This window comes from Entelurus aequoreus, linkage group LG01, assembly GCF_033978785.1.
Source record: "Entelurus aequoreus isolate RoL-2023_Sb linkage group LG01, RoL_Eaeq_v1.1, whole genome shotgun sequence".
Taxonomy (NCBI): domain Eukaryota; kingdom Metazoa; phylum Chordata; class Actinopteri; order Syngnathiformes; family Syngnathidae; genus Entelurus; species Entelurus aequoreus.
The window spans coordinates 2,089,603-2,114,507 of record NC_084731.1 but is presented as its reverse complement, the minus strand read 5'-3'; the positions used below and the strand labels follow the sequence as shown (position 1 = coordinate 2,114,507).

Here is a 24,905-nt window from a genome sequence, read left to right as displayed (position 1 = left end):
TGGGAAACACAGGAAGTGACGTCAGGCGTGAGCTCCTTCCCTCACCTGAACCACGATGACGTCACGTAGGTTGGACGGTGTTCAAAGGTCAAGGCTCACGTGCCAGCGGACGCAGCCCCGGTGGCTGGTGGGAGGGAGGAGGGACGGTGCTCCACTTCCACAGCGGGGACACCCTATCACTGTCTCAGCGAGAGCCCTGCCAAGACAAACTCCGTTACTCCCCTCGCCTATTTATGCCCACAGCCTCGCCTTTTCATCCCAGCCTGCAAGTGCACTCGGGCCGGGAGAGTGTCGGCGGTGCGCACCGCAGCTCGCCTTTGGGCGCACCTTTTGGACATTTTTACGCACGGAGGGAATGGCGACTCCGGGCGTGAGTCCTGCACTTTTACCCCCGTTGTGAAGTCGGGACAGAGTCGGAATGTTGCTCCCGACGCTGCTGACGTGCCTCGCCGGCTGCGCCTTGGTCCTGACGCCGGGCTGCGGGGGCTGCGGGCCGGGGCGAGGTTACGGGAAAAGGCGCTCGCCCCGGAAGTTGGCGCCGCTCGCCTACAAGCAGTTCAGCCCCAACGTGGCCGAGAAGACGCTGGGGGCCAGCGGGAGGTACGAGGGCAAAGTAAGCCGCAACTCCGAGCGCTTCAAGGAGCTCACCCCCAACTACAACCCGGACATCATCTTCAAGGATGAGGAGAACACAGGTGCGGACCGCATGATGACGCAGGTGAGGCGCACACCTGGCATGGCGCACTTTGAGCCGTCTGCAGACGCGTGGAGGCTCTTATCTTTCTTTTCCCACATTCTTTGTTGACTCAAGGCCGCGAATAAAGCTTGTTGTGTCTTTGTGTCCAACTAGCAGCACGTCCATGTTGTTACTGGCTCTTGTATTGTTGGAGGCCAGGCGGGGTGGGCCAGTGAGGGCCACACACTGGCCCACCCTGGAAGCATGTGGCTATGGGGGGGCCACACTTTGCTATGTGGCTATGGGGGCCACACACTGGACCCTGGAAGAATGTGGCTATGGGGGCCACACACTGGACCCTGGAAGAATGTGGCTATGGGGGGCCACACACTGGCCCACCCTGGAAGCATGTGGCTATGGGGGCCACACACTGGCCCACCCTGGAAGCATGTGGCTATGGGGGCCACACTTTGCTAGCACATATACTTCTCACATTCAACTCACTTTTCTCACTTTTCAATCTAATCAATTACCATGAATTGATTAACGTGGACCCGGACTTAAACAAGTTGAAAAACGTATTCGGGTGTTACCATTTAGTGGTCATTTGTACGGAATATGTACTGTAATGTGCAATCTACTAATACAAGTCTCAATCAATCAATCAATTTCTCAGATTTGAACTCACTTTTCTCAGATTCAAACTCACTTTTCTCAGATTTAAACTCACTTTTCTCAGATTAAAACTCACTTTTCTCTGATTGAACTCACTTTTCTCTGATTGAACTCACTTTTCTCAGATTTAAACTCACTTTTCTCAGATTGAACTCACTTTTCTCAGATTAAACTCACTTTTCTCAGATTGAGTTCACTTTTCTCAGATTTAAACTCACTTTTCTCAGATTGAACTCACTTTTCTCAGATTTAAACTCACTTTTCTCAGATTAAAACTCACTTTTCTCAGATTTAAACTCACTTTTCTCAGATTTAAACTCACTTTTCTCAGATTAAAACTCACTTTTCTCAGATTGAACTCACTTTTCTCAGATTTAAACTCACTTTTCTCAGATTTAAACTCACTTTTCTCAGATTAAAACTCACTTTTCTCAGATTTAAACTCACTTGTCTCAGATTGAACTCACTTTTCTCAGATTGAGCTCACTTTTCTCAGATTGAGCTCACTTTTCTCAGATTTAAACTCACTTTTCTCAGATTGAGCTCACTTTTCTCAGATTGAGCTCACTTTTCTCAGATTTAAACTCACTTTTCTCAGATTTGAACTCACTTTTTTCAGATTTGAACTCACTTTTCTCAGATTGAACTCACTTTTCTCAGATTTGAACTCACTTTTCTGAGATTTAAACTCACCTTTCTCAGATTGAGCTCACTTTTCTCAGATTTAAACTCACTTTTCTCAGATTGAACTCACTTTTCTCAGATTTGAACTCACTTTTCTCAGATTCAAACTCACTTTTCTCAGATTCAAACTCACTTTTCTCAGATTTGAATTTACTTTTCTCAGATTGAGCTCACTTTTCTCAGATTAAATTTACTTTTCTCAGATTAAAACTCACTTTTCTGAGATTTAAACTCACCTTTCTTAGATTTGAACTCACTTTTCTCAGATTAAATTTACTTTTATCAGATTGGGCTCACTTTTCTCAAATTAAAACTCACTTTTCTCAGATTTAAACTCACCTTTCTTAGATTTGAACTCACTTTTCTCAGATTAAATTTACTTTTCTCAAATTAAAACTCACTTTTCTCAGATTTGAACTCTATGTGCAATTTTTACTTTCCACCCACAGTCTGAATGCTTCTGTATATACACTGCTCAAAAAAATTAAAGGAACACTTTGAAAACACATCAGATTTCAATGGTGAAAGAAAAAAAAGTGTGATATCTATACTAATATGGACAGTTTAATGTCTCAGGAACAAAAGGATGCCACACCCTTTGATGGAAATAAAAGTTTTCAGCCTCCAGAGGGCTCAGTATATAGACACCCCAAAAATCAAAGTGAAAAAATGGTGTGGCAGGCTCGTCCATTTTGCCTAAATTCCATTCCTGCAACTCAAAATGATTTTCAACATCTTGTGTGGCCCCCACGTGCTCGTATGCATGCTTGACAACATGCTCCTAATGACACCACGGATGGTGTCTTGTGGGATGTCCTCCCAGATCTGTCTAAGGGCATCAGTGAGTCTGAGGAGCAACCTGGCGGCGTCTGATGGACCCAAACATTATGTCCCAGAGGTGTTCTATCGGGTTTAGATCAGGTGATCGTGAGGGCCATTCAATTGTGTCAATTCCTTCGTCCTCCAGATACTGTCTGCATACTCTTGCCACATGAGGCCGGGCATTGTCGTGGACCAGGAGGAACCCAGGACCTACTGCACCAGCGTAGGGTCGGACCATGGGTGCAAGGATTTCATCCCGATACCTAATGGCAGTCAGACTGCCGTTCTCTAGCCTGTAGAGGTCTGTTCGCCCTCCATGGAAATGCCTCCCCAGACCATCACTGACCCACCACCGAACGGGTCATGCTGAATGATGTTGCAGGCAGCATAGCGCTCTCCTTGGCTTCTCCAGACCCTTTCACGTCTATCACAGGTGCTCAGGGTAAACCTGCTCTCATCTGTGAAAAGCACAGACTTGCCAATTGTGGTGTTCTATGGCAAATGCCAATGGAGCTCCACGGTTCTGAGCAGTGAGCACAGGACGTGGTGCCCTGAGGCCACCCTCGTGAAGTCTGTTTCTGACTGAGACATTCACACCAGTAGCCTGCTGGAGGTCATTCTGTAGGGCTCGGGCAGTGCTCAACCTGTTCCTCCTTGCACTAAGCAGCAGATATCGGTCCTGCTGATGGGATGAGGACCGTCTACGGCCCTGTCCAGCTCTCCTAGAGTAACTGCCTGTCTCCTGGAATCTCCTCCATGCTCTGGAGATTGTACTGGGAGACACATCACATCTTTTTGCACCAGCACGCATGGACGTGCCATCCTGGAGGAGTAGGACAATCTGTGCAACTTCAGGAGGGTTAAGAAATGGCCTCATGCTCCCAGTCGTGATAATGACTCTAGCTGAAGCCAACACTTGTGGAAAAACAGTTAAAAAAGATCAAGAGGGAGGAACTTGAAATGGCCTCCAGTCCTGTTTTGGGTGCCATCTCGTTGTTGACCCTCTGGTGCACCTGTTGTTAACTCCATCAACACCAATGCAGCTGAAACTGATTAACAACCCCCTCTGCCACGTACCTGACCAAAACCTGATCAGAAAAGTGCAATTGAATTCATGCCATACCTTGATAAAAAACTGTTCCTTTAATTTTTTTGAGCAGTGTGTTTCTATAGTATAATAATTAAACAACACGTTGGTTCTCAGGACTGGACTGTGCACCTGACCTCCTTTTGCACTATTTTTTATTTTTCTTTCCTTCCAATGTTTTGCATATTTTGCAGACTGTCACGCTGATACTGGAGTTGCTTTTAATCTCATTGTATCGGTCTATAGCAGGGGTCACCAACGCGGTGCCCGCGGGCACCAGGTAGCCCGTAAGGACCAGATGAGTAGCCCGCCGGCCTGTTCTAAAAATAGCTCAAATAGCAGCACTTACCAGTGAGCTGCCTCTATTTTTTAAATTGTATTTATTTACTAGCAAGCTGGTCTCGCTTTGCCCGACATTTTTAATTCTAAGAGAGACAAAACTCAAATAGAATTTGAAAATCCAAGAAAATATTTTAAAGACTTGGTCTTCACTTGTTTAAATTCATTAATTTTTTTTACTTTGCTTCTTATAACTTTCAGAAAGACAATTTTAGAGAAAAAATACAACCTTAAAAATGATTTTAGGATTTTTAAACACATATACCTTTTTACCTTTTAAATTCCTTCCTCTTCTTTCCTGACAATTTAAATCAATGTTCAAGTTTTTTTTTTTTTTATTGTAAAGAATAATAAATACATTTGAATTTAATTCTTCATTTTAGCTTCTGTTTTTTCGACGAAGAATATTTGTGAAATATTTCTTCAAACTTATTATGATTAAAATTCAAAAAAATTATTCTGTCAAATCTAGAAAATCTGTAGAATCAAATTTAAATCTTATTTCAAAGTCTTTTGAATTTCTTTTAAAAATTTTGTTCTGGAATACTAGAAGAAATAATGATTTGTCTTTGTTAGAAATATAGCTTGGTCCAATTTGTTATATATTCTAACAAAGTGTAGATTGGGTTTTAACCTATTTAAAACTTGTCATCAAAATTCTAAAATTAATCTTAATCAGGAAAAATTACTAATGATGTTCCATAAATTCTTTTTTTAAGTTTTTCTCCTTTTTTTCGGTTGAATTTTGAATTTTAAAGAATCGAAATTGAAAGTAAACTATGTTTCAATATTTAATTGTCATTTTTTCCCCGTGTTTTCTCCTCTTTTAAACTGTTCAATTAAGTGTAAATATCATTAATTATTAATAATAACGTCAAAGGTAAATTGAGCAAATTGGCTATTTCTGGCAATTTATTTAAGTGTGTATCAAACTGGTAGCCCTTCGCATTAATCACTACCCAAGAAGATGCTCTTGCTTTCAAAAAGGTTGGTGACCCCTGATCTATAGTGACAATTAAAGGCATTCTATTCTATTCTTTTCTCAGATTTAGTTCATTTTCATCACATTTTAATGTTGACTCTCTAAATGTAATATTTAGCACTCACATTTAGATTTAGATGTCACATATAGGTTTAGATTTAACATTTAGATATAATATTTAGTGTCAACATTACAATGTGATGAAAATGAGCTAAATTTGAGAAAATGGAGTTAAATCTGAGAATTATATCTGCTAGAAAAGTGTGCCTGAACTTTTACATAATGGGGTGCTTACAATAACATTTATTGTAAGCATTAGAGCTCCATCCCCTCAATTGTGGTCCACGTCAAAGGTCCCGTGGCCCCTAAAGGGTCTTAGTCATTAAAGTTAAAGTACCAATGATAGTCACACACACACACTAAGTGTGGTGAAATTTGTCCTCTGCATTTGACCCTTGTTCACCCCCTGGGAGGTGAGGGGAGCAGTGAGCAGCGGCAGTGGCCGCGCCCGGGAATCATTTTTGGTGATTTTACCCCCAATTCCAACCCTTGATGCTGAGTGCCAAGCAGGGAGGTAATGGGCTTTGATTGATTGATTGAGACTTGTATTAGTAGATTGCACAGTACAGTACATATTCCGTACAATTGACCACTAAATGGTAACACCCCAATAAGTTTTTCAACTTGTTTAAGTCGGGGTCCACGTTAATCAATTCATGGTCCCATTTTTATAGTCTTTGGTATGACTCAGCCGGGGTTTGAACTCACGACCTACCGATCCTAGGGCGGACACTCTAACCACTAGGCCACTGAGCAGCTTTAAGTGTTAAAAACAAGTCCTATATATTTTTATTTACTTTCAATGTTAAAATCCAGGCACTGACAGAAAGTTTTGATTTGTTTTATTTTTTGCCTTTTTTGTAAAAACACAAAATACGCTCCCAAAAATTTTTCAGAGTTAAATATTTGATGGGAAGTAATTGGAGCTTTAAAAAGGGTAAATAAGTCATAACAACATGTCTTTTGATTCAGGGTTATTTTCTGAACAGTTCCATAAACCTTAAGGGGCCCCAAAAGGCACCCACTCTTTAAAGTGTTAAAAGAAGTGTGTATTATTGTCACTTTCAACGCTTAAATCTCCACATCAACTTCATAAGAATGCATCCATTATGAGTATTTATTACTTTTTGAGCAATGTCAGTTTTAAAGTATAAAACAGACTGCATGGCAGCTTTGTGTTATTAGTGTTAATATTGCAACATTTTCTCATGTTTTCTGTTTTATTCCACTTTTTATGTTTTTTTTAAATGACTGTAAAAAATGAGCCGCGGGCCACACTTTGAATACCCGTTGAGACCTATGGTTATAATTAGGGCTGCAACTAACGATTAATTTGATAATCGATTAATCTGTCGATTATTACTTCGATTAATCGATTAATAATCTGATAAAAGAGACAAACTACATTTCTATCCTTTCCAGTATTTTATTGAAAAAAACAGCATACTAGCACCATACTTATTTTGATTATTGTTTCTCAGCTGTTTGTAATGTTGCAGTTTATAAATAAAGGTTTATTTAAAAAAAATAAAAAAAATAAATGTTTTTATTTTTATCTTTTATTTTTTAAAAGCTTCTGTGCATGCGCATAGCATAGATCCAACGAATCGATGACTAAATTAATCGGCAACTATTTTTATAATCGATTTTAATCGATTAGTTGTTGCAGCCATAGTTATAATAAGTTGTTAAAGCATTCCATCACTGCTGTTTGAGGGTGTAATATTTGATGACATCACCTTTTTGTGATGGCCTGGGACAGTAATTGTAAAGAAAGTGGGATTTACAATATTAACTATGAACAATAAAACAGTGAATATTAACAACATCTTTTACTTCTCAGAGCAGCTCCTCCATAGTTGTGTATCTTTTACAATCAAGCAAAACACTACACAAATGTGACAAACAGCAAAATATGAATGCAAAGTGTAACAAACACCTACAATATGATATTTTATCACTTTTATGCTCTGAAAACAAGCCCCACCCACTCTGCTTTGTTCCTGGTCTGAGCTGCTGTGACCTAGATTACTGTAATAACTCCTAGATTACTGTAATAACTCCTAGATTACTGTAATAACTCCTACCTAGATTACTGTAATAACTCCTAGATTACTGTAATAACTCCTACCTAGATTACTGTAATAACTCCTAGATTACTGTAATAACTCCTACCTAGATTACTGTAATAACTCCTAGATTACTGTAATAACTCCTACCTAGATTACTGTAATAACTCCTACCTAGATTACTGTAATAACTCCTACCTAGATTACTGTAATAACTCCTACCTAGATTACTGTAGTAACTCCTACCTAGATTACTGTAATAACTCCTAGATTACTGTAATAACTCCTAGAACTCCCAAAAGTGCAGATTTCAACCATTGAAATACTTTCCATAGTTGAAGACTTACATTCATTAAAAACATAACTGCACATCATAAAGGCAAATACAGTTTAGATGTTAAAGGTCTAAAATAATAATGTAGAACTTGTGTCGGGCCAGATTGATCATCTTGAGGGGCCGCATGAGGCCCGCGGACCCTATTTTGCCCAGGTCTGGTCTACACTGAAGTATTTTTTGGTTCTTTTTAGTTCCTTTTATGTCCTTCGTTATGTCCCCCCAAATGTGAGGCAGACTCTTCTGATGGCAGTGCGTCAAAGAAAGCCAATGTGACAATGGAAGTGAGATTAGAGCTGGTGAAAAGATCTGCGACCATTAATCGATGGAATCGATCACTCGATTAGCAAAAAGCTGTTATTTATATTCTGTTGCTTGGATTCATGGTTGCATGATTGTAACTGCTAGGAAGTGATCACCAGAGAGGTCAGCATAGTGCAAAGTGGTAGGCCAGGTAAACTGCCAGAGAGGTCAGCATAGTGCAAAGTGGTAGGCCAGGTAAACTGCCAGAGAGGTCAGCATAGTGCAAAGTGGTAGGCCAGGTAAACTGCCAGAGAGGTCAGCATAGTGCAAAGTGGTAGGCCAGGTAAACTGCCAGAGAGGTCAGCATAGTGCAAAATGGTAGGCCAGGTAAACTGCCAGAGAGGTCAGCATAGTGCAAAGTGGTAGGCCAGGTAAAGTGACAGAGAGGTCAGCATAGTGCAAAGTGGTAGGCCAGGTAAACTGCCAGAGAGGTCAGCATAGTGCAAAGTGGTAGGCCAGGTAAAGCTTGTTTGACTAAATAGTTGTTTATTTCAGCTTGTTTGACTAAATAGTTGTTTATTTCAGCTTGTTTGACTAAATAGTTGTTTATTTCAGCTTGTTTGACTAAATAGTTGTTTATTTCAGCTTGTTTGACTAAATAGTTGTTTATTTCAGCTTGTTTTACTAAATAGTTGTTTATTTCAGCTTGTTTGACTAAATAGTTGTTTATTTCAGCTTGTTTGACTAAATAGTTGTTTATTTCAGCTTGTTTGACTAAATAGTTGTTTATTTCAGCTTGTTTTTACTAAATAGTTGTTTATTTCAGCTTGTTTGACTAAATAGTTGTTTATTTCAGCTTGTTTGACTAAATAGTTGTTTATTACAGCTTGTTTGACTAAATAGTTGTTTATTTCAGCTTGTTTGACTAAATAGTTGTTTATTTCAGCTTGTTTGACTAAATAGTTGTTTATTTCAGCTTGTTTGACTAAATAGTTGTTTATTTCAGCTTGTTTGACTAAATAGTTGTTTATTTCAGCTTGTTTTTACTAAATAGTTGTTTATTTCAGCTTGTTTGACTAAATAGTTGTTTATTTCAGCTTGTTTGACTAAATAGTTGTTTATTTCAGCTTGTTTGACTAAATAGTTGTTTATTTCAGCTTGTTTGACTAAAACACGCAGTGGTCTATAAAGTCTTTTATTCGATCAGTCAAAAAAAGTAGTGGATTGCTGCAGCCCCACTTTGCTATGAAATGGACAGTGATGACTATGCGGGGTAGTGGTCTCAATAATGAGACAACCTGCTCAGTGGTTAGAGTGTCCGCCCTGAGATGGGTAGGTCGTGAGTTCAAACCCCGGCTGAGTCATACCAAAGACTATAAAAACGGGAGCCATTACCTCCCTGCTTGGCACTCAGCATCAAGGCTTGGAATTGGGGGTTGAATTACCAAAAATGATTCCTGGTGCTGCTCACTGCTCCCCTCACTTACCAGGGGGTGAACAAGGGTGATGGGTCAAATGCAGAGGACACATTTCACCACACCTAGTGTGTGTGTGACTATCATTGCTACTTGAACTTAACTTAAGTTTCACCTCTCAGGTGTGACACAAGTATTTCATTTGTGTTTAGAATCTTTGTCAAAAGTTAAAGATCATTTCCGATTCCCACCAAAACTCCAAACGGAAGTGGTACGCAGACCGAAGACTTCCTCTTTATTTTCCTGCAGCCGATGGAGACTTTTGACCGGCTGGCAATTTATGAGCGTGGGTGTGTCGCACACAGAACGTCTTTGACTGTTTGGTCTTACTCTCAGCTTGTTTTCGCTGCACACGTTGACAGAAATAGAAATAGCACATTTCACCTTTTTGTAGCCTTAATGGAAGTGAATTTTTCACCCCTAGGGCTTTTTTTATTCGCTTGTTCCTGCGCGCTGCTGCACATACAGAAGCTCCTGTTCCACACACCACTTTATCACTTTTGTGGCGCGGAGTGGCCACACCAACGTTCAGCTTCACCACACACAAATCTACACTATTGAGAAACTTCCTGCAGACGACCACGATTGACTCATTGATGGGGGAGAAGATGTTGATATCAATCAATCAATCAATCAGTTTACTTATATAGCCCTAAATCATGAGTGTCTCAAAGGGCTGCACAAGCCACAACCACATCCTCGGCTCAGATCCCACATCAGGGCAAGGAAAAACTCAACCCAATGGGACAATGAGAAACCTTGGAGGGGACCGCAGATGTGGGGACCCCCTACTGGGCGACTGGTGCAATGGACGTCGAGTGGATCTAGTTAATAGTGTGAGAGTCCAGTCCATAGTGGATCTAACATAATAGTGTGAGAGTCCAGTCCATAGTGGATCTAACATAATAGTAAGAGTCCAGTCCATAGTGGATCTAACATAATAGTGTGAGAGTCCAGTCCATAGTGGATCTAACATAATAGTGAGAGTCCAGTCCATAGTGGATCTAACATAATAGTGTGAGAGTCCAGTCCATAGTGGATCTAACATAATAGTGAGAGTCCAGTCCATAGTGGATCTAACATAATAGTGGGAGAGTCCAGTCCATAGTGGATCTAACATAATAGTGAGAGTCCAGTCCATAGTGGATCTAACATAATAGTGTGAGAGTCCAGTCCATAGTGGATCTAACATAATAGTGAGAGTCCAGTCCATAGTGGATCTAACATAATAGTGAGAGTCCAGTCCATAGTGGATCTAACATAATAGTGTGAGAGTCCAGTCCATAGTGGATCTAACATAATAGTGTGAGAGTCCAGTCCATAGTGGATCTAACATAATAGTGAGAGTCCAGTCCATAGTGGATCTAACATAATAGTGAGAGTCCAGTCCATAGTGGATCTAACATAATAGTGGGAGAGTCCAGTCCATAGTGGATCTAACATAATAGTGAGAGTCCAGTCCATAGTGGATCTAACATAATAGTGTGAGAGTCCAGTCCATAGTGGATCTAACATAATAGTGAGAGTCCAGTCCATAGTGGATCTAACATAATAGTGAGAGTCCAGTCCATAGTGGATCTAACATAATAGTGTGAGAGTCCAGTCCATAGTGGATCTAACATAATAGTGAGAGTCCAGTCCATAGTGGATCTAACATAATAGTGAGAGTCCAGTCCATAGTGGATCTAACATAATAGTGAGAGTCCAGTCCATTATGGATCTAACATAATAGTGAGAGTCCAGTCCATAGTGGATCTAACATAATAGTGTGAGAGTCCAGTCCATAGTGGATCTAACATAATAGTGTGAGAGTCCAGTCCATAGTGGATCTAACATAATAGTGTGAGAGTCCAGTCCATAGTGGATCTAACATAATAGTGAGAGTCCAGTCCATAGTGGATCTAACATAATAGTGTGAGTCCAGTCCATAGTGGATCTAACATAATAGTGTGAGAGTCCAGTCCATAGTGGATCTAACATAATAGTGTGAGAGTCCAGTCCATAGTGGATCTAACATAATAGTGAGAGTCCAGTCCATAGTGGATCTAACATAATAGTGAGAGTCCAGTCCATAGTGGATCTAACATAATAGTGAGAGTCCAGTCCATAGTGGATCTAACATAATAGTGTGAGTCCAGTCCATAGTGGATCTATACAGGCCTGATATTGGTGTTAAAAACATGATCAACAAAAGTGTTTGTCAACAATTTAACAATATATAAATACAACAAATGAATACAAATATTCATTGTATATCAAAGTTAAAGTAGCAATGATAGTCACACACACACTAGGTGCATTTGACCCATCACCCTTGATCACCCCCTGGGAGGTGAGAGGAGCACTGAGCAGCAGCGGTGGCCACGCCCGGGAATCATTTTTGGTGATTCAACCCCCAATTCCAAGCTTTGATGCTGAGTGCCAAGCAGGGAGGTAATGGCTCCCATTTTTATAGTCTTTGGTATGACTCCACCATTTAGTGGTCAATTGTACGGAATATGTACTGTACTGTGCAATCTACTAATAAAAGTTTCAATCAATCAATCTGGCCGGCGGGTCTGGACTTGGACACCTAGGTTGCAGGGTGAAGGTGTGCAAAGGCGGGTGTTGCAGGGTGAAGGTGTGCAAAGGCGGGTGTTGTCTCGTCAGCCCGCGTCTTCAATGTTTGCGCAGCCAGCGGTGTGGCGCACGACTGCCGTGCACGTGTGCTAAATGTGGCGGCGAATTTATGAAGTCTGACCACGCAGAGAAAACATGAAGGTTTGGATCCAGTGGAAAGGCAACTGTGGCCACCACAGCCAGCTATTCTGATCTCAGCCAATATTGGATGTGATCCCGCTTGTCAACCTTCACAGACTAGACCAGAACCACAGTCCTCAGAATGCTCTTTGTCAATATACGTGGTGTACAAATGCTCCTTTTCCATACTTTGGTTTGTTATTCATCCCATAAAGGTCAGCCCAACATCCCATAAAGGTCAGCCCAACACCTCATCTTATAAAAACAAGAGCAATTATCTCTAGCAATACATTTTAGACAATTGTAGTTTCACATGCAGAAAACTATGAAAAATGCCTTTTTTTTGGAAGACTCTTTTTGGCCGAGATGTTGATGAGCAACGAGAGAGAAGAGCTACACTTGTGGTCAAAAGTGTACGTACACTTGTAAAGAACATCACAGTGTTTCCCATAAACTGCCAAGATACCTGTGGCGGTGGGGGCGTGGCTATGGGCGTGGTCACCATGACATCATCGAGTAATTTGCATCATTTACTACAATGATATGATTTTCTCTAAAAAGGCTCAAAAAATGTATACTTACTAATTAATAATAACAGTTTTGTTTTAAACGTCCATCCATCCATTTTACAATATAATTACAACACTTTATGTACATATTTATATACAGATTTGAACAATAAGTTATTCACTGAAATATATTTATTAATTGTGGTTCTTACAAAAAATATATCTTATGAAATATAAAAGCTAAAATGTCTCTTAAAGCTCTGCCCCTTTAATTAGTAACTTTAGCCTACTACTACAAGCATATTATTTACCAGCAACATAAAGTGAAACAGAGGCCGAGGTGTCCTGCCACAGTCAGTAACAAATAAACAGAAAACAGTAGTGGTCAAATACAAATAAGGCAACAAGAGAAGTATCCTACACTTCTCTTTTGTAAAGTAAATCTGAGCAGCCGATACGGGCATCTACATCAACTATATGATTTGCCTGAGAAGCTGGACAGGACAAAAAAATAAGAAAATAATTTGTGGCGGACGTAATTCTTTCGTGGCGGGCCGCCACAAATAAATGAATGTGTGGGAAACACTGCATCATGTCATGGCTGTCTTGAGTTTCCAACCATTTCTTATGTTTTTGTGATGTAGTGATTGGAGCACATACTTGTTGCTCACACAAAAACATTCATGAAGTTTGCTTCTTTTATGAATTTATTATGGCTCTACTGAAAATGTGAGCAAATGTGACATCACATGGACAAAGATAAGACCTTCTGGAGGAAAGTTCTGTGGTCAGATGAAACAAAAATTGAGCTGTTAGGAGAAAAGGTGAGGCCTTTAATCCCAGGAACACCATACCTTACATGTCCCTTGGCAAGTTGACCTGCAGTAAGGCGCTTTTGGTAGCCATCCACAAGCTTCTGCTTGAATTTTTGACCACAAAATTGCTGCAGTTCAGCTAAATGTGTTGCTTTTCTGACATGGACTTGTTTCTTCAGCATTGTCCACACCTTTAAGTCAGGACTTTGGGAAGGCCATTCTAAAACCTTCATTCTAGCCTGATTTAGCAATTCCTTGACCACATTTGAGTAGAGATATTATCGGCCGATAAATGCGTTAAAATGTAATATCGGAAATGATCTGTATCGGTTTGTTTATTATCAGTATCGTTTTTTTTTTGTTTTTGTTTTATTTTTTATTAAATCCACATAAAAAACACAAGATACACTTACAATTAGTGCACCAACCCAAAAAACCTCCCTCCCCCATTTACACTCATTCACACAAAAGGGTTGTTTCTTACTGTTATTAATATTCTGCTTCCTACATTATATATCAATATATATCAATACAGTCTGCAAGGGATACAGTCCGTAAGCACACATGATTGTGCGTGCTGCTGCTCCACTAATAGTACTAACCTTTAACAGTTAATTTTACAAATTTTCATTAATTACTAGTTTCTATGTAACTGTTTTTATATTGTTTTACTTTCTTTTTTATTCAAGAAAATGTTTTTAATTAATTTATCTTATTTTATTTGATTCATTTTTTTAAAAAAGTACCTTATCTTCACCATACCTGGTTGTCCAAATTAGGCATAATAATGTGTTAATTCCACGACTGCATATATCGGTTGATATCGGTATCGGTTGGTATCGGTAATTAAAGAGTTGGACAATATCGGCATATCGGATATCGGAAAAAAGCCATTATCGGACATCCCTACTTTTGAGGTGTGTTTGGGGTCATTGTCCTGTTGGAACACCCAACAAGACCCAACCTCCGGGCTGATGGTTTTAGCTTGTCCTGAACTATTTGGAGCTAATCCTCCTTTTTCATTGTCCCATTTAAAGCAGCAGTTCCATTGGCAGCAAAACAGGCCCGGAGCATAATACTACCACCACCATGCTTGACAGTAGGCATGGTGTTCCTGTGATTAAAGGCCTCACCTTTTCTCCTCCAAACATATTGCTGGGTATTTTGGCCAAACAGCTCCATTTTTGTTTCATCTGAATGAATGAAAAAATTAAAAATTAAAAAATGAAGGTTTTAGAATGGCCTTACCAGAGTCCTGACTTTAACATGTGGACAATGCTGAAGAAACAAGTCCATGTTAGAAAACCAACAAATTTAGCTGAACTGCACCAACGCCATTCTAAAACCTTCATTCTAGCCCAGGGGTCGGCAACCCGCGGCTCTTTAGCGCCGCCCTAGTGGCTCTCTGAAGCTTTTTAAAAAATGCATGAAAAATGGAAAAAGATGAGGGGAAAAAAAATAAAACAAATTGTTTTAATATGGTTTCTGTAGGTGGACAAACATGACACAAACCTCCCTAATTGTTATAATTCACACTGTTTATATTAAACATGCTTCACTGATTCGAGTATTTGGCGAGCGCCGTTTTGTCCTACTAATTTTGGCGGTCCTTGAACTCGCCTTAGTTTGTGTCCATGTATAACTTTCTCCGACTTTCCAGGACGTGTTTTATGCCACTTCTTTTTCTGTCTCATTTTGTCCACCACACTTTTAACGTGCGTGAATGCACAAAGGTGAGTTTTGTTGATGTTATTGACTTGTGTGGAGTGCTAATCAGACATATTTGGTCACTGCATGACTGCAAGCTAATCGATGCTAACATGCTATTTAGGCTAGCTATATGTACATATTGCATCATTGTGCCTCGTTTGTAGCTATATTTGAGCTCATTTAGTTTCCTTTAAGTCATCTCAATTCAATGTATATCTCATGACACACTATCTGTATGTAATATGGCTTTTCATTTGTTGCGGCTCCAGACAGATTTGTTTTTGTATTTTTGCTCCAATAGGTGAGAGCCGACATCCGGGCAACTGAGCTACATACGGGTTCTTCGAGCCATAGCAACCAGACTGGCGTTGAAAACAAACCGTTGCCATTACTCTTTAACCTGTCGACCTACGCTGGTTAAACCCGTCATTCTGCCTCCAAAATGCCGAAAAACTGTGTTGTTTTTGGTTGTGCTAACCACAACTGGAAACAGGGAAAACAAAGGTTGTATTTTGTTCTGCCAAAGCGTGATAAAAGCTCACAGAGACGAGACAAATGGCTCGCAGCTTTACACCGGGAAAACGAGGACGGTTCTCACTGGAGTCCCTCAAAGTCCCGGGTCGTGTGTTCGGATCACTTCGTTTCTGGTAAATATAAGGAACAAAAATCCACCTTCTTAACCACAACTTGGCTATACCGTCCGTGCTAATGTTGTACTTGTTGAATGTGTACCTTATAACGTTCGACAGCTGAAGTTGTTGTTGTACAAAAATAACATGCGGTATATACTATATAGTCTATAGCCTAGCTAGCTATTTTCGAAAACCGGACAACGAGAGGATACCAAAGGCAGCGTTAAGATGGACACCACCGGGAAAACGTAAGCCAGGGCGGCCAAAGAACACCTGGCGAAGAACAGTTGAAGGGGAGCTGAAAGAGATGAAGCTTACATGGGGCGAGGCACAGAGACGAGCACAGCAGCGAGATGAATGGCGTCGAGTCGTCGAAGCCTTATTTCCCATCCGGGAAGAAGAGGATTAAGTTAAGTAAGTAATATACTATATAGTCTATAGCCTAGCTAGCTATTTTCGAAAACCGGTTTCGTTTAAAATTGCACTTAACAGTTGGGTTTTTAAAAACCAATAAACCCTATAATTTTCATGTTGCCATTTAATCAACTTTTCAAGACAGTCGCAAAATGCGTCTCTTTATTAGCAGGCTAAGCTAACTAGCAAGCTAAGCTAAGCCTGAGAAGCTTTAAAGTTCACTGAGACGAGTCTGACGCAAATAACACATTTTCGTTTTTTTCACACGATATGCGAATAAGTAAAAATGCGTAAATGAAGGATTTAACGCCGACTTCCAAGCCACAACGCTCGTTAAATGCTTTTTCTGTCAATGCTGTGTTCGCTGTGAGCTGGTTTGTTTTCAACGAATTCCCGGTTGCTAGGGGATTGGTAGGCGGAAGTGACGTAGGTCCGCCCTCACCCATATGCCTCTTTCAACATTTTGGGTTGCCGACCCCTGTGCTAGCCTGACCACAGAAGGTCTTATCTTTGTCCATGTGATGTCAGATGAAACAAAAATGGAGCTGTTTGGCCACAATACCCAGCAATATGTTTGGATCAGAAAAGGTGAGGCCTTTAATCCCAGGAACACCATGCTTACCATCAAGCATGGTGGTGGTAGTGTTATGCTCTGGGCCTGTTTTGCTGCCAATGGAATTGCTGCTTTAAATGGGACAATGAAAAAGGAGGATTAGCTCCAAATTGTTCAGGACAAGCTAAAATCATCAGCCTGGAGGTTGGGTCTTGTTGGGTGTTCCAACAGGACAATGACCCCAAACACACCTCAAAAGTGGTAAAGCAATGGCTAAATCAGGCTAGAATGAAGGTTCTAGAATGGCCTTCCCAAAGTCCTGACTTAAAGGTGTGGACAATGCTGAAGAAACAAGTCAATGTCAGAAAAGCAACACATTTAGCTGAACTGCAGCAATTTAGTGGTCAAGCAGAAGCTTGTGGATGGCTACCAAAAGCGCCTTATTGCAGGTCAACTTGCAACTTCCAACATATTTTGACCCCATAGTGGATTATTTTGTGGCAGTACCTAGCTAAAAAAAATAACAGCGAATATTTGGGTACTGGAATGATACAAGTGGACTAGTTTGTTACGGGCGGTGCTGGGTCGTACCACACCTGAGACACGGACCAAAACACATGCAAAATTCCGACGAAAATGTTCATCCTAAACCAAGGGTTGGCAACCTTGTGGCTCTTGGAGCTTTTTTCCAAAATGTATGAAAATGGAAAAAGATGAGGGGGAAAAATATATGTTTTGTTTTAACGTGCTGTTTGTAAGACAAACATGACACAAACCTTCTTAATTGTTACAAATCCCACAGTTTATATTCAACTGATGAGTACCGTATTTTTCGGACTATAAGTCAGAGTTTTTTTCATAGTTTGGCCGGGCTCTAGTGCGACTTATATATGTTTTTTCCCTTCTTTATTATGCATTTTCAGCAGGTGCGACTTATACCGTATTTTCCGCACCATAAGCCGCACCTAAAAACCACAATTTTTGTCAAAAGCAGACAGTGCGGCTAATAACCCGGTGCGCCTTATATATGGATTAATATTCATATTTATTTTCATAAGGTTTAGGTCTCGCAACTACGGTAAACAGTCGCCATCTTTTTTCCCCGTAAAAGAGGAAGCGCTTCTTCTTCTACGGTAAGCAACCGCCCCCATAGAAGAGGAAGCGCTTCTTCTTCTACTGTAAGCAACCGCCAAGGTGAGCACCCGCCCCCGGAGAAGAAGAAGCTCGCGGATATTTAATTTCATTTGTTTTTCTGTAAAGACAACAAAATGTCTCCTACTTAGAGACACGCGTACAAGGTTCCACTGGCTTTTGATATTCATGTGAACCGCACTGTGGATACAACGGGAACACGTACGGTGAATATTCGCACCACAGGGAATGAGAAGTCGTCCTACTGTGGTTGTAGCTTGCCATGCTAACGGCCAGAAACTTCCACCCACGGTGATATTCAAAAGGAAGACCTTGCCAAAAGAGAACTTTCCAGCCGGCGTCATCATAAAAGCTAACTCGAAGGGATGGATGGATGAAGAAAAGATGAGCGAGTGGTTGATAGACGTTTACGCGAAGACACCGGGTGACTTTTTTCACGCAGCGCCGTTCCTGTTGATCTACGACTGCATGCGCGTCCACATCATCGATGGTGTCAAAAAACAAGTGAAGCACACCGAAGAAGAATAATTCGAGGGATTTGTGGATGAGTAATAACTTCAGAAAGTGAGCTTTAAATGTTTATTTTGTGTGTTGTGTGACACTAACGTATGAGCAACGTTGAGTTATTGATGTTGCTATTGCTCTGCACTATTTTGAGTGTTACTATTTTTGTGATTGCACATTTGCACATTACATTTTGGGAGTGAACAGAGTTGTTAGAACGCTGGTTTGTGATATATTATTAAAGTTTGACTGACCTATCTGACTGTTTTGTTGACATTCCCTTTAGCGTAGCGTAGGTGCGGCTAATAGCACGGGGCGGCTAACAGGTAAACAAAGTTTTGAAATATGCCGTTCATTAAACGTGCGGCTAATAACACGGGGCGCCTTATGGTGCGGAAAATACGGTACTCCGAAAAATACGGTATAAGGCGAGTGCTGTTTTGTCCTACTAATATCAGTGGTCCTTGAACTCGTTTGTTTACAACTTTCTCCGACGCTGCCACAGAAAGACGTGTTTTATGCCACTCCTTTGTCTCATTTTTGTCCACCAAACGTTTTGTACTGTGCGTGTTGATGTTATTGACTTGTTGCAGTGCTAATCAGGCACATTTGGTCAGTGCATGACTGCAAACTAATCAATGCTAACATGCTATTTAGGCTAGCTGTATGTACATATTGCATCACTATGCCTCGTTTGTAGCTATATTCATTTAATTTCCCTTACTTATGTCCTCTGTGTTTTAATTGATATTGTCATGTCTCATGTATGTAATATTGGCTGCATTTCTCATAGTTGTTTGTGTGCCATGTTGTTCCAGACCACAGCAAACGTTACCCAGCCTGTTATTTCCTTGAACTTGGACACACACATCTCTACCTTTTGGCCGTTCTGAGACAGTCATTACCAGGACTTATCTCAAAGAAGCCTCTGTTTTATTCATATTTTCCAATGTTGTTAAATTGTATAGAATAAATATTCAATTTCAACATTTATGTCAACAAAGGTTTGTGTCAGCCACATTGTCATTTTGATAGTAGGCTAATATAGACTCTTGCATTATGTGTTGCCTTCATTATAACACTTGTATAAGACTTTAAATGTTTTACGGCTCCAGACAGATTTAGTACGGCTCTTTCAACATTTTGGCTTTGCGAACCCGAGGTACTTGAAGTTGCTGTAAGACTTCCTGTCTGCTAGCTTCACGTTTATTGACTGCATGGTTCCATGAGGCCTCTGTTGTGCTGCAGCGCTGCAAGGACAAGCTGAACTCTCTGGCCATCTCTGTGATGAACCTTTGGCCCGGGGTCCGTCTGCGGGTCACAGAGGGCTGGGACGAGGACGGCCACCACTCCGAGGAGTCGCTTCACTACGAGGGTCGAGCGGTGGACATCACCACCTCGGATCGGGACAGGAACAAGTACGCCATGCTGGCTCGACTGGCCGTGGAAGCGGGCTTCGACTGGGTCTACTACGAGTCCAAGGCTCACATTCACTGCAGCGTCAAGTCAGGTGAGTTTAGTCTGCTTTGACCACTTTTCTACATTCTCAGCCTTCCTCTGGTCCAAATGGGATAATTGGTTTGTAAACTCGGTCTATTTCCCTTCTTTCCACACGGTAATCCTCCAAATATTAGAAGGTGTCACAAATAACGTGAGATCACTCCTTTCTCTTATTGGTGGCAAAAATGTCAACCGGAAGAAGGTTTGATGTCTGAAACTCAACAGAACTTTAATAATGATCCAGTATGTACAATCTGCACATCATTATTAAAGTGACTCGGTCGATTGGCAATCCACAGAGTCAAAACATGCAAACCAAGATATGTTTACCTGCTAGCTGCTACATGCTAACATAGTGTTGCTCAAATTGAGATTGGATCGCTTTCTCAAGCACCAATGGATTTGATCAAAAGCTGATTTTAGCTAGGTAGCTAGTGTGAACTCTGAATTACAACTAAACTATTATTCCAATTTTAATTTCGATTTCAGTTATAGGTTCCCAAGATCATAAAACTATAATCGCAAAAAAAAAAAAGCATTAATGGGGCGTGCAAGTTCAACATGCATGAGAATTCCTGAGTTTGTACGGCGAAACAGTTGAGGAGCGAATAAATGTGGAAAAAAGAGCAAGTCTACTACAAGTTTGGGATCTGCTACTTTTTATTTGACACGGCGCTAGAATGTCTAATCAATTATTTCTAAACTCAACAAAAAAAGTAAGGCGTTTTTGCGTTAACGAACCCGCGGACGGAGTCACCAGATTGGTCATTAAAACACAATTTGCTGTTAATCTCGGAAAATCACTGAAATTGGCGCAAATATGACTGAAATGTGAGGAGACGAAACATTTGTTGGGAAAAAAATGTGTCCGATATCGCTCATTCAACCTCTTGAAGCTAAACAATGTAGTGGCAGCCCCTTGAAACAGCGACTAAAGTGCGAAGCTAAAGCTAGCAAGAACAATCCATACACCGACAACACATTTCATCTGCTTGTGTGGTTGTGAACGACATCGTCGATGTGAGATCAATGTACAAACTGGACAGCGGTCGCAACTTGACAGGCTCGTGCTCTTTTTTGTTTTTGTTAACAGCCTCAAGTCATCTCCACATGTCGTACTAACAACAACAGCACACCCCCCCAGCCCCCCTTTCACAATAAAAGCGCTTGTCTGACTGCAATAACAAAATAAAGGTTTCAAAAAAAGTACCTTACACAGGCATAATGTACTTATTGATACATTTATAAAAGTATTATCTCTTGGCTTAAAATGCTGGTCAAAGTTGTCCAAAGAGTTATAGCACCAATAAATGTGAGGATTTTTGCATTTAAATGAACAGACATTTTATAAAATTTTGTTAATGACACAAAACGCACACACTCTGTTGTTTTAAAATAAAATAACGGAATTCAAAAACTTATAAACTGAGAACTGAATCTTTTTTTTTTTTTTTTGTATTGCTATTACTATTATTATTATATTATTTGTTTTTAATTTATATCATTTCCTTTTAAATGATATTTAATGTTGAGTTTTGGTGGTGCAATAAATACTTTTGTTTTTATCCATCCATCTTCTTCCGCTTATCCGAGGTGGGGTCGCGGGGGCAGCAGCCTAAGCAGGGAAGCCCAGACTTCCCTCTCCCCAGCCACTTGGTCCAGCTCCTCCCGGGGGATCCCGAGGCGTTTCCAGGCCAGCCGGGAGACATAGTCTTCCCAACGTGTCCTGGGTCTTCCCCGTGGCCTCCTACCGGTCGGACGTGCCCGAAACACCTCCCTAGGGAGGCGTTCGGGTGGCATCCTGACCAGATGCCCAAACCACCTCATCTGGCTCCTCTCCATGTGGAGGAGCAGCTGCTTTACTTTGAGCTTCTCACCCTATCTCTAAGGGAGAGACCCGCCACCCGGCGAAAGAAACTCATTTGGGCTGCTTGTACCCGTGATCTTGTCCTTCCGGTCATAACCCAAAGCTCATGACCATAGGTGAGGATGGGAACGTAGATCGAGCGGTAAATTGAGAGCTTTGCCTTCCGGCTCAGCTCCTTTTTCACCACAACGGATCGATACAGCGTCCGCATTACTGAAGACGCCACCTGTCGATCTCACCATCCACTCTTCCCTCACTCGTGAACAAGACTCCGAGGTACTTGGACTCCTCCACTTGGGGCAGGGTCTCCTCCGCAACCCAGAGATGGCACTCCACCCTTTTCCGGGCGAGAACCATGGACTCGGACTTGGAGGTGCTGATTCTCATCCCAGTCGCTTCACACTCGGCTGCGAACCGATCCAGTGAGAGCTGAAGATCCTGGCCAGATGAAGCCATCAGGACCACATCATCTGCAAAAAGCAGAGACCTAATCCTGCAGCCACCAAACCAGATCCCCTCAACGCCCTGACTGCACCTAGAAATTATGTACATACACTTTGTTTTTAAATGAATGAATAATTGTGTTGTTAATCGTGAGTTCAATATTAATCAAAAATAATCATGATTATTATTTTTGCTATAATCATCAGGCCCTACTTTACATTCAGTCGGGACAAAAGTTGTGATCTCCGTACAAAGACCGGAACAGTCCAGACTTTTTGTTGTTTGTTTCTTCTTAACTCTCCAAATCTTGAAGGTTTCGAGGCTGTCGCTTGGCAACTCGCATGTAGTTTCAGGTCCCTCCACATATTTCCCATGGAAAAGTAGCCCAGAGGTGGCTCAAACCTCTTTGAGATTTTAAACCACTCCCTGGTTGCCGCGGTCGTATGTTTTGGGTCACTTCTGACCCATCTTCAGTAGTTCTGGCTAAGGCCAGGAGGTTCTCGTCCAAGATTCAACGCTACGATGAAGTCTTCCGGTACCTTTTTAGCAGAGAAATGCTTTCATGTTTGAGAGGAGGTATTAGGTTCCAAGACCTCAGTTTTGGTCTCATCTGACCACATTAAATCTCCTGCTTCATTTACCATTGTCAACTTGACAATATTCCTGCTAGTTCCACTATGGACTGTTCATATGTCAACAGGGAATTAAAAACTTGTTTACCCTACTAAATGACCTGACTGCTGAAAATACCAAGGACATACAAAAAACTAAAATATAAAAAGCTGAAGTCAAGATCAAAACACACAAAAGGCCTATTTCTGGGAGATACTGTTGACAAATCTGACTGACTGTGTTAGTGAGCATTGCTTCTTTGTCCAGATAATCCATCCACCTCACAGGTGTGGCCTTTCAAGATAGACGGCATGATTATATTGAAGACAGGTCACAAAAGTGCAGTTTACCACACACCATAATGCCGCTGATAGACATGCTGACTGCAGGAATGTTCACCATATGTGAATCCTATGTACATTTCTGTACCATAAGCTGCAGCACGTCAAACTGGCCTCACAACTGCCGTAACCACACCAACCAAGGACTTCATGAATAGTCTAGGGCAGGGGTGGGCAATTAATTTTTACCGGGGGCCGCATGAGCAACCCGAGCACTGCTGGAGGGCCACACCGACAATATTTCAATTTAATTTTGCTGAAATTATTTTTGATATACCGTAAAATAATAATAATAATAATAATTTCATTAACCTAACTTAACTTTATACAAAAGCAGATTGCTTTTGATGGTTTTATTTTGAACACTGTCTTACACAACACTTCCTGATGTATAATACAATGCAAAAATGTCAATTTCTGTCACTTTATCCTGCATCCTCTTTAAAAGTCCAACATTTTTCCCCGTCAGATTTGGACAACCATCTGTTGTCACACCTGCCAGCTTGTCCCATTTCAGTCCTAACATGTCCAAACAAGTCATTACCTGTGGTTGTCTCTTTAATTGACTGCATGGCTGCCAGCTCCACCGTGATTTGAAAGTCTGCAGTTATCCCACGTAAGAAGATGAGCAGCTGGGCGGTGTCACGTACATCGCAGCTCTCATCCAAAGCCAGCGAAAAACAGTCAAAGTCGGCCGTTCTGTTCTTCAGCTGAAGCTCCAAGTTTCCAGCGATGGTCTCAACCCGCCTCGTTACAGTGCGTCGGGAGAGTGACACGTTCTCAAATGCGCCCCTCTTCTCCGGGCATGTCGGCGCAACAGAGTCCAATAAGCACTCCTTAATAAACTCTCCGTCAGAAAACGCCTTACTTTTTCTGGCGATTTTGTGAGAAATGACGAAACTTGTCCTGACGGCTGCATCTCTGGGGGTGTGAAATATGGCAAAAAGTCCTTGTTGGGTTTGCAGTTTTACCATCAACGCATCAGCCTCCCTTACGCGCGCTTCATCAGACAGATTCCGGTATTTTTCCCCGTGCTTGGTCGTGTAGTGGCGATTCAAATGATATTCTTTAAACACAGCAAGCTGTGTACCACAAATTAAGCACGCGGCTTTACCTTTCATTTCTGTAAAGAAATACTTGGCAGTCCATGTCTTGTTGAAAACACGCCATTCCTCATCAACTTTTCTCTTTTCAGCGTCTCGGGGGGTAACCGTGCATCACTTGTCGCTGTGCACCTTCACTCACAGCTTACACACGGACATACGCCCATAAATAACACTTTTCAAAATAAAAGCAGCACAGTTGTATTGCACGCACGACATAGATGTTTTTTTACAATTTATTTTGTAATTTGTGATTGCCGCTGTTCACATTCACTCACAATCGCACACGAGCATACACTACCGTTCAAAAGTTTGGGGTCACATGTAAATGTCCTTATTTTGGAAGGAAAAGCATTGTACTTTTCAATGAAGATAACTTTAAACTAGTCGTAACTTTAAAGAAATACACTCTATACATTGCTAATGTGGTAAATGACTATTCTAGCTGCAAATGTCTGCTTTTTGGTGCAATATCTACATAGGTGTATAGAGGCCCATTTCCAGCAACTATCACTCCAGTGTTCTAATGGTACAATGTGTTTGCTCATTGGCTCAGAAGGCTAA

The 24,905-nt window shown here is 41.1% G+C and overlaps 1 protein-coding gene across 2 annotated transcripts in view; it reads left to right on the top strand.

The window, feature by feature from the left end:
* The first annotated feature begins 339 nt into the window (after positions 1-339).
* The window catches only part of LOC133646678 (indian hedgehog B protein-like), a 31,237-nt gene continuing 6,671 nt past the window's right edge, over positions 340-24,905 (top strand). Inside the window, exons 1-2 of one of the 2 annotated variants that reach the window (XM_062042314.1) lie at positions 340-718; positions 19,723-19,984. In XM_062042314.1, the coding sequence (XP_061898298.1) occupies positions 419-718; positions 19,723-19,984 (562 nt within the window). In that variant the 5' untranslated portion in view covers positions 340-418. Of the gene's footprint in view, positions 719-15,119; positions 15,243-19,722; positions 19,985-24,905 lie in introns of those variants that run through there. The other variant, XM_062042324.1, reaches the window with a different exon arrangement.